This window comes from Pleuronectes platessa, chromosome 2 (assembly GCF_947347685.1).
Source record: "Pleuronectes platessa chromosome 2, fPlePla1.1, whole genome shotgun sequence".
Classification (NCBI taxonomy): Eukaryota; Metazoa; Chordata; class Actinopteri; order Pleuronectiformes; family Pleuronectidae; genus Pleuronectes; species Pleuronectes platessa.
This window is the reverse complement of record NC_070627.1, coordinates 9,882,363-9,895,755: the sequence shown is the minus strand read 5'-3', so window position 1 is coordinate 9,895,755 and position 13,393 is coordinate 9,882,363. Positions and strand designations below refer to the sequence as shown.

General features: G+C 44.1%; 2 protein-coding genes across 4 annotated transcripts in view; one reads left to right on the top strand and one right to left on the bottom strand.

Annotated features, from left to right (window-relative positions):
* The window catches only part of igsf8 (immunoglobulin superfamily, member 8), a 15,768-nt gene extending 2,840 nt beyond the window's left edge, over window positions 1-12,928 (top strand). For all 3 annotated transcript variants that reach the window (XM_053431303.1, XM_053431322.1, XM_053431313.1), the window contains 6 exons: window positions 1,720-2,100; window positions 3,687-4,151; window positions 6,870-7,048; window positions 8,111-8,363; window positions 8,984-9,442; window positions 10,475-12,928. In XM_053431303.1, coding sequence (XP_053287278.1) covers window positions 1,720-2,100; window positions 3,687-4,151; window positions 6,870-7,048; window positions 8,111-8,363; window positions 8,984-9,442; window positions 10,475-10,602 — 1,865 coding nt within the window. In that variant the 3' untranslated portion in view covers window positions 10,603-12,928. The remainder of the gene's footprint in view (window positions 1-1,719; window positions 2,101-3,686; window positions 4,152-6,869; window positions 7,049-8,110; window positions 8,364-8,983; window positions 9,443-10,474) is intronic.
* Window positions 1-13,393, bottom strand: part of LOC128448678 (proline-rich protein 13) — a 102,138-nt gene that overhangs the window by 86,079 nt on the left and 2,666 nt on the right. The gene's annotated exons all lie outside the window — the stretch shown is intronic.

Sequence of the window (13,393 nt, the reverse complement as noted above, 5' to 3'; positions counted from 1 at the left end):
CTACAAAAAACAACTCCCAAATTTGTAATTGCCTCAGGCAAGGAGGTCATGTTCTCACCCCTGTTAGTATCACAAACACAATTTGACCACACAACTTGGTGGAAGGATTTAGTATGGGACAGGATTTGATGAAAATATAAGCAAACTTGAGAGGAGTGGAATTTTTGAGTGGGCATTTAGTTGCAGATGCAAATTAAACTCTGGATTTAGTGAATTTAAATGTTCATCAGGGGACTGCTGAGCCTTAACGCAGTTAATGGATTCCACTGAGGGCCGTTCTAGTTTATTTATTTAATTATTTAACTTCCATAGTAAGGGTTATGGCTTCTCTTTTATTTTGAAGCATCTAATCTTTTAATTAAATGTTAACTCTTGTTATTTGCATCGTCTTTCTTTTTTTTAAACAACAACATATGGTTTGTCCAGTGGCGAGCAACAACAGGAGAAAAAGTTAAAGCCTTTCACAGACTACACATCTCTGAATAAACTTCCAAGCAACTCACCACCAGGTTTAAAAGTCATACTTTACACACAGTACGTAGCAGTGAAACACATTTGCATGTAACAGGATCATATTTCTCGAGATCCATTTATGTTTATAATCTTTATGCCATCGCAGATAAGGCTTCTTTGAAAAGAGGAAATGATTAACCATGTGTGAAATCCCCTGTCGTGTTTTCTTCTTAAACGGTGTCATTTACCTTTGACGGACTCAGGATCAGATTGAGTATTCTGCGAAAGTATCACGAGAGAGAACTGGTGGCATGAGAGGTTTCAGGACCTGAGGCTTTGGAAGAGGGTTTCACTGCTGAAATACTGGAGTCTCAGCCCAAAACTGTTTCAGAGAGATTCTATGGGGGGAGTGTGTGGGGGGGTTATGTTGCCAGATAATGAGACAAGTAGACGTGGTGAAATACAATGAAGCTAAAAACCTGCTGGAAGCTGGCTGGTCTCAGACCTGAGGCAGAAACAGAACACTTAAAATCTGCCACGTTACCAGACTTCCTTTTAACAGGATGTACTTGGCCCCCAGTACAGTTTGTATAACTCAGCACAGTCTCATCTGTGTCTAAATGGAAAGCTGCTCCATTGCCGCAGTTATTTACAAAAGTTAGAAACTGTTCAGAAGTTGGGCAGAATATTATAATCTCTGTTGCTGCATTAGGTGAAGAGATGTGTGTGGAGTCATTCAGATTCATGTATGTTAAGTGTGCGCTTTATGTAGAGATAAACCAATACTAGCTTTATATACCACCCTAAATGTTGACCTTATAACAAAGGAAATAATAATAATAAAGCCTTTTTTTGGACCAACAATTAATTGTGATAAGAATCAGCAGATAAATTGATAATGAAAATATATTTGTATCACATGCACAGTGTGAAACACAGCCAGTACCTGCAAATATGATCTCCAGCACACTTACTAATGTTCTATCTTTAGTGAACTTTTCCTTTCAATCCTAATTAGAGAGTATTAATGGCAGAGGCCCTCGGAGACGATTGGACTTCATTCATAATGCACATCAGTCTGTTCAGATGAAGCTGCTCCAGCCCTTGGCACAGTTGCTGCATTTATTGAATTGATTCTCTGTTAGCCCATCATCAGCTCTGGTTATTGAACAGTGAGTGCATGTACCAAACATCCTGCGAGGCAACACCGTGACCCACACACATTCACACTGTTTCTCTCTCTCTCTCAATATTTTTCTTCCACAGTGCTGCAGTGTGCTGTGTGTCGCGACGTCACTCTTCCCCCTGGGACCCTCTACCGCGTCGCAGGGTTCCAGCTCTCCGTGCCCTGTGTGGTGTCAGGATACGAGGGCCCACGCACACAGGATTTCGAGTGGTTACTGTACAGGGACGATGCAGGTGGAAACCAGATTGGAGTGGTGTCCACCAGGGACAAGGGTTTCCCCTACGCACCCTTCCAAGCCCGGGTGAGGAACGGGGAGGTGCGGGTTGAGAGGGATTCTGGGGACAAGGTCCGACTGGTGATCCAGAGGCTCCGCGCCGACGACCAGGGAAAATACGAGTGTTACACACCCAGCACAGACACTGCATACCAGGGAATCTACAGTGGCTCAGTAGTTGTCAAAGGTAAGATATAATGTATATTTATATAACTCTAATCAAAGTAAAGCTTCAATAATCTATACTTCTGTCATTGTCAACAAATCCCACAAAAAGACCCCAAAATAATGAGGTAGTCCATATGTCATGGATGGATGGATTATCTTTATTATCCCCGAGGGGCAATTTGGATTACTGCAGCAGTCAACATCAGTGCACACATAACACACAATAAATAAGACATGCAGGACAAAAGTACATGTGAGGGAGGGGCTGTGGTAGATTACAGCCAGTAAATTATGTTTCACTGGGATAAAGCCTTGACCACAGGTTTCTGGAATAAAAAGGAATGAGTCTCTACCTTCCACTGCCTGGTACTTCTTCTTTTATCTTTATTATTGCAACAGAGAGAAGAAAGATGAAGCTGTTTGACAAATACTTGTTCCTGTCCTTTGCATAGGAAATGCTTCTTTTCTTTGTCTGATGGAACTGATATAAGTGTGGTTGCAGCACAAAATATAGAAACAGATTAAGTATTGCAAGCTGGCATTTTAATATCTGTTCGGATCATATCCTGTATTCATCTATTTTTTGATCAGATTAAAGAAGTAAATGGTAATTTTCCCACTGCACATTATAGATAGAAAGATAGATTGATGGTAGACTTGATTCATCTCTGGGAATAATAATAACGATAACTGGGAAAGTCCCATTTTACAACAGCAAGGTATCAAGCACAAAACAAACTATATGAAAGATATGAGAAAGTGTCCTTGTAAAACTATGCATAATAATATATATACTAATTATATAATTGAATCTAATCAAATTGAATATATAAAATTAGTGTGAAAGGCTGGAATTAGTTACCAATAATGTGCAGTGAACTCAGAATATGGTAACAGGAGGTTTTTATTTTATTTTTGTTCACGGCTGCTTGTGTTTGTACGTTTGAGATCTGTGGCTTCAGTGGTGTAATCTCTAAATCACGATCCACCATCACAGAGTTTCAAAGCCGTACCCAGTTCTCAAGTCAGAGAGATGACGATCCTAGTTTCGCTGTGACATACAAAAGTTCTGTCACGGGGGTGTTAACTTAAAATGAAAAGATTTTATCAGCATCTTTGCTCTGTATCGGCCTGATGGACGACATTTTCCAATGATTAATTATACCTTGTGTTTAACTTGGTGCAAGACTACATTCCTCTTTCAAGGCTCCCATTAATACTCCACCATCTGGAGTCTGTACTCTTCTTTCCGTTTCTCTTTCCCACCACAAACTTCACTCAGACTAAAATCCTTTTGCTCACACTGTCCAAAATATTTAGGAGATTTTACATCGTCCATAACGTTATCGAATCTTTTTCTATTCATCATTTTCCTTGTGCAGACGCTTTGGTTTTGCTGCTTGATTTCCTCATAACAGATTCAGAATCCTCTCTCTAAAAGGCTCGGAGTCTCTCTTAGCAATGTTATTTCATGATTTACTTTACTGTAAACATAGAAATGTCTATGTGGCACGCAGGCAATAGATATTGGCATATTTGTTTTCCTCCCAGCTGGCTCCTGCAGCAGCTTGATGTAATGTAATTGTCTTCTCTGCTCATTGACAGTGATCCCCGACACGCTCCAGATCAGCTTCACCCGCTCGCTCACTGGCCAGCCGGTGCCGGAGGGGGCCGAGTTAACCCTGACGTGCTCATCCAGCATCCGGTCGGAGCAGCTCACACATCTGTCCATCATGTTTGGGAGGCGGGGCGGTGCCGAGGCCCCGGGGAGCGGAGCCGGAGGAGGGGAGGTCAGCACCGTCAGGGAGATCATCTCCATCGACAACCTGCTGGGGATCGTCCCCGGGCGCTCGTACAAGAAGCGCTACGACGACGGAGAGATCACGCTGGAGAAGAGGAACGGGGGGGGCGGGCAGGACGTGTACCTGATGAAGATGAGAGCGGTTCAGCCGGACGACACCGGCTCGTACTTCTGTGAGGCCACGCAGTGGATCCGGGACCCCGATCGATCGTGGCAGAAGATCGCACAGAGAACGCTGGATATTGGCAACTTGACTGTTCAGCAAATAGGTCAGTGTGCCATGGAAATGAGTGCTAACATCCCCCCATCCAGGTCGAGGTCAGACCGAAACAGGCACATTGCAGAACAGATGATTATCTGATGCGGCGGTCATTGTTCAAGAAAAACATAATTAGAAATATGGCGAGGTTGGTAATAAATGTTATCGCAGTGAGGAAAGAGGATGTGGTATAATACAGTCGGCTGCTGTGGTCACAGAGTAAGTCAGGGATAATAAAACTGAAACATCTGAAGTTTGGTTTCGACCAATCACCTCAAGGCTCCTGATTGTTTCTCCCTCGATGCCAAGGAGCTGGCGTCAGTCGGGCTTCAGAGCCGTTGAGCACGCTGGACGTTTTCCAGATTTCAGACTCCAACTCTAGATGTTTGTGTTATTTCGAGCGTTACTGAACGTTGAGCTTGCTGGAGCGCTGACTCAGCTGTTTGCTGACTGTCTGGATAGGCAGTTGATATATTAACTGGAGACACGTCTGTATGTAACTGCTTGGATACAGTACGTGTTGGAGACACTAATTGGCTGCCCACTTGGTTGGGTGGACTTCAAATGTATTTCTTTTGATATCAGTTATTCTGCTAATGATTTTAGATGTGATTGATAAGGGAACAGTTGGGCCTTGGTGGAGGTTTGAGCTCTACTGAGTGACATTCAAGTTGTTTTTCATTCAGTGATTGATCCTCTGGTCTTAAACACTACAGAAGCAGCAAGGCAGCAGATTTATGATCTGGAACTATCATTTTTATTTTGGGCAGTTTTTCCTAAAAAGCAATCAATCAACAAAATAGGAGCCAATTAATTTCCTCTCGGTTGGGTAACTGCAGCTCTGTCTGCCGCCCGGCTACGCCCCTGACCGGCTGAATGCTCGGCTGCCTTGTTGATCATCCAGGCGGATTTGAAAGGTCGATAGCAGAGCGGCCCGGCAGCTGGATAGCTGCCTGTTGCCTGCACACTCGGCTCAGTTTAATTTCTGAAGCGCTCGTGTAGATCTGAAGGATTAAGTAATCTCTCTCCCCCCCCCACCTTTGCCTCGGAGAGGATGACTGTATGCGGTGGGACAGTCGTGTCCATTACTTTCAGAACAGCACAGTCCTTCCTCAAACACCCACTGGAAAGGGAAGTTGACCTCTCGCATGTATTGTTTGCTCATGAATGTTTTACCATCCCTGCTTCGCCCTTTATTTCCTACCTCTGATAAGAACAAGTGTAAGAACTGGACGGAAATGATTGACTCATTATATCAAAGGTTGTTTTTTATTCGTCATTCCTGATGAAAGGTGCAAAAACGAATTAGTAGTAAGTTACTGCCTAGTGAAGCTAAATGTTATTGAGGTCATACTTTTTCTCTGCGGTAATTAAAGAGAAGCTGCACTTGATTCATCAGTGGACGCATTGTTTGTCACAGACGCTGACAAGCACAGCTTCATTGTGTATTTTGTTCTGTTGTCTGACTCACACAATGGTCTGACAGGTCTTCTTTTGTTTGTGTAAATAATGTGTCTATTATTGTGCAGAAAGAGAAGTTGTCTGTGTTTAGAGAAGTTTCAAATGAGGCTCTGCACACACCTGGATCAACAGTTCTTATATCCTTTAATCATATCAACAACATTTTCATCTAATTACAAAAAAAGTAACTTCTTTTACTTAATTAATGTCTCTGAATACAGGACAGGGATTTAATCGTTTTATTTATCAAACAAATAATCTAAACTTAAATCTGTGATTGATCTAATTCTATTATTAAAGATTAGAAAGGAGAGAATTTGTGTTGTAATTATTCAAAAGTACAACACTGTTATTTAATTAATACTTCTTCATTATTTCCTCGGTTCCTGCCAAATGATAGAGCCTTAGGTTACAGGAAACTGGAGACTACTAAACATATGAAAGTGGTGTTTTAGTTAATAAAACTAAAATGTATTTAAGTTCAAGTAGAGCACACTGTATCTGACACCAGGAGGATATCAGTAGGAGACGCAGGTTGACTGATGCATGTCCAGATAAGAACAGTGGTTACATCCGTCACACCCAGCCTTTTGGACTGGGAATACCTGACCTGATTTATTTTCTTCTTATCAGCAGAGCAGAGCCCCTGGAACCAGCCGAGTACCAGGGGCACGGAAGACATGGTCTGTTAGAACAGAAAACTGCAGCATGAGCTTCACTCCAGTTGTGAACACTGCAAACCAAAGACAGAGTTTTGTTTTGATTTAATATTTTTCTAGATGCCAGACATTTTAATAATATCTTGGAGGAAAGTCTCGAGCATAAACACACAATATATTAATATCTTATCATCTTAATTATTCATTGCAAAAACCCCTCTGGTTTACTTCGTGACCTGTCATCATGATTCTCACCCTCAGATTATGAACCACCGATATTGAAAATCCAATCCAGTATATGCACGGAAAATATGAATATTAAATCATTGTGTTCCATTTTGTCTCATGCTTATAATAACCAGTGGGTGACGTGTCAGGCATTTTGGCCCAGCTGACGTGGTAATCCATTTTATCCCGACCATTAGACATGTGATTCACTAAAGAAGCTTCCTAGCTCCACCGCAGGAGTGATGGTGCGCTGCTGTATATCACTTCCTGAGACATTTCACTGCCACAGTCTAAAGTGCTGGTTTGAGGTTATTTAACCAAGACAGATTTCTGGTACTTTGGACTTATTACTCTCTCCCTCTGTCTCTTCCTGTGTCCAGCCGAGTCCCTGAGCGTCACGTCCTCGCCCAGAGGGGAGGTGACCCAGCAGATCGGCTCTCCTCTCATCCTGACTTGTGAGGTGCTGGGGCTGCCCTCTGAAGTGACCTCTGGCCTGCTGGTTCAGTGGATGAAGAGGGGATCTGTGAGCAGCGATGACGTCGGCAGCGGAGGAGTTGAGGTACATTCTCATCTCTCATGTATTCAGAGTTAAGCTCCTTTTGCACTGGTTTAAAGAAACCCACTAACACCCACTAACATCTGGCTTTTGTCTGCAATGGGGAGTATAAACGATAGGCATTCACTGCAGGTCAAATAAATCAGTATCTACGTGGATCTTATCGGCTTTTTTCAAGGGCAGTGATTGAAAAATTATACGTGGGTGAATGCGCCATTTCTTCTACTTCTTCTTCTTCTTCTTCTTCTTCTTCTTCTTCTTCTTCTTCTTCTTTTTCTTTTTCTTTTTCTTCTTCTTCTTCTTCTTCTTCTTCTTCATTTTGGCAGTCCAGACGCTGACACTGCTGTGAGGACTCACGTTGAACTTGTCTTGCAGACAGCCATGAATGTGTGTGTGTGTGTGTGTGTGTGTGTGTGTGTGTGTGTGTACTGCCACAGCGATCGTGCAAAATGCAACACTGGCAAGACAGTGAGATCTCTGACATGTTGGAATTCAGCACATTTTGACATCAACCCCAAGTCACTGAGGGGAGAACACACATATACAGTATATATACTGTATATAACGTTTTTTTTCTACATTTTAAATCTTATTCAAACAAATACTTATAAATGAAAAACTAATGAAACATTATAAGACTGCTTGCAGGGGCTTGAAATCTAACACTGATTATGATTAATTGAAAAATAATCGACAGTGAGTGTTATTTATAATTTTAGTCACGGACGTGGGATTCATCATATGCACAATTAATCCTCATATTTTCTGTCAGTAACGTTATTGTTGTGTGGTTATTCATCTAGAGGACAGATCTTCAGGTGGGGGGGCGTTCAAGTGCTGGGAGCAAAGTTTTGATGGGAGGCTGTGAAGAAAGTGAAGAAAGTGACTGTTAGTTTTTCATGACACTGATGTTTGCTTGACGTCATCACTCTGCTAAGCCACGACCTAGTTTTTCTGGCAGTAATATTAAGTATTCTCAGACTGGGAATGGAAATACACGTGATTTGTTTCAAGACTTTTTACTAGAAACCAACACACACTGACTGACTGTGTGTTAACGTTCAGGTGGAGGTGGCCCGGATGAGCACGGCTGGCGTGGTGAGCTGGGGCGATGACCTCAGCAGGGCGAGCGGCGGCTCCTTGGAGAAAGTGGCCGAGGGGAGGTACGCCCTGAAGCTCTTCTCAGCCCGGCCGTCCGACACGGGGGTGTATCGGTGCGTGGTGAGCGTGTACGCCGGGAGGACGAACCCCAGCCCGTCTACGCCGGCGACGCTCACCCAGAAGTCCGAGGGAGTCACGGTCAACCTGAAGACCAAAGGTGGGCGGAGTCACTCGTGTTCTCGGTCTGTACTGTCATTGCCACAAATGAGGCCCGTGTGTGAGGGAGGAAAACAGAGTGTTAACACAAGTATTAGATAAAAGTAACACTGTGTAACTGGATCGAGTCTAAGTGCTGCTCTCTGTCCACTGCTGAGTGCACTTCCTGCTCGGTCAGTGCTGTATTGTTGTGGTCTGAGGACAGATTAAAAAATCTGCTGAGTGTCCCCCCCCCCGGTGGTCTGGGCTTTGGGCCATTTGGCTGCGATGTGCTGGGCTCAAGTCTGCAACAACCCCCCCCCCCCCCCCCGAAAACTGACCCATCTCCAAGTTTCTATTTAATTTGTGAAAATTAGATATTCATAGCTGCCTCCAAAAAATCCATTAATGTTATGACATGTTTCACTTTGTGTTTTATGAACTGTGGTTTTGCTGAAAAAGGAATAAATAATGAGTTGTTGTCCTCTTCCAGTGATTATTTGGCTCAAGGCTGGACCACCAGCCAACGCTTCAATTCCTCAAATCTCAGATCACATAATTGAGATGAAAACGTGTCCTGTGACCACATTATACTGACACATACATGTAGTCTAACCTCTATCCACCACTTCCCTTTCCCAGATGTGCTGGTTTCAGTTGCAGCTCAGCTCCCTCGGGGCCCGCTGCTGAAGAGAGGCAGCACCATCACCCTCATCTGCAACGCCACTGTGACGACCACCGGCCCCGCCCAGGTGCAGGTCCAGTGGCTGCGCTGGCCAATCCCTGCACCGGTTTTCAAGAGGGGTCAGGGTTCAGCCGCTGATGTTGCTTCGCCAGAGCCTCCAGTTGTAGTGAAACCCACACAGGTGGCTGCTCTCATGTACGACGGCGTTGCGGACATCTACGTCAACGGCAGCGAGATCAGCATCGACCGGCTGTCAGCCATCAGCTACAGACTGAGGGTCCACGCCGCCACCATGGAGGATCAGGGCATGTACGCGTGTCATGCCGAGGCGTGGAGTCAGGACCCGCACGGAGGCTGGTACAACACGGGGGTCCGAGCGGAATCGAAAGCAGTGACCGTTTACCTGTACGCGAGAGGTGAGTGTGTCCTCTTAGGTTGGTGCTGTGGGGGGTGGGAGTGGGGTCATGGTACAAGTGCTATCTTTCATCTTCCACTAAGATTGGATCTGATCCACCCGGGATCGAACTGACGGATCAAACGGGGATCAGGCCCCTGTTCGATCGGCCTTTGGTCTGTAAATATAACTTGAAATTCCCAGGATTACTCTCGACCTTGAACGGTGTCTACACATTTTAAAGTGGATTGATTTTTCTCTTCATCCTTCGCCTGCAGACTTCAGGTCCTTGCTCCTCGAGTTTTTGGATTTTAAATATTTAGATATGAGCTCAATCTCACTTGTTCTCATCCTGAGGGAAATTCTGATTTCCTTACAGCAGCTATTTAAAATGAATGAAGGAACTTATTTGAGATTCTTTGGTTCTAAAGTTTGCTTGGCAATAATGCTGCAATTAAAGATTGTTTATTTCCCATGAATAATATGTTGAATATTTAAAAAGTGAAACTGCTTATTATATTTTTCCCAGAGCCCAAGGTGAAATCTTGAAAATCTTGTTTTGTCAGACTCACAGACCTGAACCAAAAGATATTCAGCTTTCTGTCCCAAATCAAGGGATTCATCACATTTTAAAACTCAAGTACATAAACTTTGACTTGAGTTTGATAAATTGAATCTGAAATAATTAATCCAGTAGCGATAAAAGATACATTTTCAGTTAATCAATGAACTGACGTTAATCTTCTTCATCTGGAGGTGGTTTGAATGAAGTGATCCTCATTACAACTTATGTCAAATGTTATTCTTATGAATATTGGTCCCATCCAGTTGCAGGTGAAACATCCAGAGTTTATAATGTACAAATTAGAGCCTGACTGATATGGATACGGATACAGATATTAGGACGTACAAATCTTAGTTGCTGACCTATTTTCTGTTCAGCATAGAGTTCATAGGTCTGGAAATTCAAACTGCTCTGGATCACGTGTTCTTTTAGTTTATCAAGCAGCAAACTCCATTAACCCTTCCCTCTCATCTCCTCTGGTTGCCCCAGCTGCCGACCTCCTCCTCATCCCTCTGGTCGTCGGCGTCTCCTCCGCCTTGTTCGTGGGCATCGTCATCATCGCCACGGTGACCTGCTGCTTCATGAAGAGCCTGGCGAATCAGCGCGCTCGGAAGTAGGTGTGGTCTGAAGTCTGCTCCATCAGGAAGGGGCGGAGGCGGAGGCACAGAACCCGACGGGTGAAATGGCAAAGACAAAACTTCAAGACTGAGCGAAGTGAGAAAAGACTTTGTGACCTTCACAGCTCGTCTTCTCTGCTCTGACGTAAACAATCAATGCCAAATTATTCTGTTTTCTATTCTCTTCTATTTTATATCCGAACCTCCTCTGGAAAAACCAGGTATTTTAGTGAGCGCTGCATCGCACAGCCAAGCCACCACTCCCACTCCTCCTCGTGTGGGTAGACTAGAGACCAGTTTCCTTGATGGTCTAACCCACTTTCTTCTCTCTCCCCTTGTCCAAGCTAATCTTTCTGTTTAAAACCAGAGAAAGGGTCAAAAGACAGAGGTGTGATTTTGTCAATGAGGTCAAACGTTTAGATGTGAGTAACCGTACAGAGTTATAGATGTCCTCTAAGAAGCGCTGGGTTCTATTGTTGCAGTGAGATGCTAATGCTACATAGTCAGATAAAGGTACTAGCTCCTTACAAAACAAAGACCGTTCTGTTTTCACAAGTTCCACTCGGCCCTTCCTGAAACTGCTTGTTTTCTTTTTAGCACCCAAACCCAACTCTGTGTAAATATACGCTCAGCTTCCAGCACTGTCACATGCTGGGGCCTCAGAGAAACTTAATATGAGCAGGGACCTTCCGGTGCCCGCGGCCCGGCACTGCTCTGCATGTAAACAAGCGGCTCTGTCTGTGACTTAATAAGGAAGGTGCCGGCCGGGGACTTTCTGATGCCAGGACCAATTGAGAACCAATTCTAAACACGAGCATTCCTCGGCACTGACTCCTCACGCTGTAGAGCTTTTACTAAACGGACTTGTATAGATTCGACAAAGAGAAATGGAGGAGATCTCCATTATGCACTGAATGAAAAATGTAAATACTCTATGGAGTTTGGCTGTTTTTATTTTTCTTAATGTAAGTGAGAGCGTGCCGCGGCGCCATGTTGGCCGTTGACAGAGCACCTGTGTTTAACAGTCTGCAGCCGTCTGCTCTGCTCGTCTGAAGCACTTGGACCAAAGCCCCTTGGTTTCCTTCTTCTACTTGATTTTCTTCCAGCTGAAAAGTCGTTTCTTTGTGTGTATTTGTGTTTTCTTTGTGCAAATGAATGGCTCCTGACCAAGATAGAAAAAAAAACTGTGAAAAAAAGAGCTCCCTGTTTGTTTCACTGTTTGTTTTTTTGCGTTTTGGATTCTCGTCCCCGAGGTGAAGATATCCTGAGCACTGCAGTCATATGACTAGTGAAGCCTCACTATAGTCTTGTCATCATCTATCATCAGGCCACACTTTCCAACTGCCAAGGCCTCTTACCACTGAAGTCCCTGCTGCTGGCCTGTAACAATCTGTGGGGCAGATTCACTGTGTCCGTGAACTCCATCCTCCTCTCCCTGTTCAAAGTAACACTTCAGTCAAAGATCGGTCACTCAAGCGTCGCCGCATTGTTTGATAAAAGGTTTTGATACATGTGGTTATCCAGCTCACAGTGCTCTCATTCAAAGTACTTCACAGGGGGGGGCAGTTGCTTGCACTGAGCTAAGAGTACTTGTCTTATCGTCTCTCCTCTGACTGTCTGTCCCCTGGTTGGTTTTCCACAGTGAGTCCCTGGAAATCTGTCCTCCCTAACCTGTGCTCCTTAACCCCCCCGAATATTAATAATGTTCACGAACGTTTGGGAATAGAAATCACATCTCCTGAGCCACTTTGTTCCAGATCCACTACTCAAAGCTGAGTTGTCCCTCAACACAACCCACCCTCTGCATGCCTACACACACACACACACACACACACACACAAACACACACACAGAGCTAGATGCTCGTGTACTCAGCAGTGGCAGGATGGGGCCGGCTGGCATTTCAGATGGGAGTGAGTGAGTATCTGCGTGTTCTTCTCTAATCCCTCTTTATAGCTGCAGTGTGTCCTGCTGCCCTTCCCCCTCTCTGTGTGCGTATGTGTGTGTGTGTGAGTGCGTATGTGTGTGTGTGTGGCTCAGTTCCCTGAGAATTGCAGCCAGCTCTAAAAAGTGTAGCACACAGCATGCAGAGTCTGAAACCAGTCCCAAGTTGTGCATTTGTTTTCGAGATGTTTTTAAACCCCCTTATCTTCCACGTTGTAAATGTTTAGTTTTTGAATTGTTAACTTGCTTTAATACCACTGCTCCTGAACGCATCTCGCTGCCATTGAAATGTATTAACGCGGGTTACCGCTTGCTTTGTTTCTTATGGTGCTTTGGCAAACCTGCCAGTTGATAAAACCAATAAACCACTCTTGTCACTCGGGTTCTATTTGTTTTATTCCTTTTTCCCCCAGATAAGACAAAGTTGTTTGCGGCACAGAAACTGGAAATGTTGTGAGGCCTCTGCAGGACGTCCCGTGGAGAGGAAAATAACCCAGACTGACTGAGGACGTGTCCATGTGCATATTTTCCATCTATATCGAAAGAAAGAACCAAAACATTTCTTGTGGTTCAGTGAGAACCGGCCAAGCAGGGGTTTGAATTTCAGCTCCAGTCGGCTCTCAGCAGTTTGTGATGCAGACAGCATGAAACATTTGTCATGTGGTGACAGAATGAGACTTGCATTTGTTTAACGAGTAAAAAGTTTTACTTTTATTTATTTGTTTTTCATGGGGGTGTATTTTATATGGCTCATGCTGAGTAGAGAAATTCTGGATGGAATTTAAAAAGCGAAACATCCGTCTCACCTAGAGCAAAAGCATTGGTTTAAAAACGATTCAAACAAAGT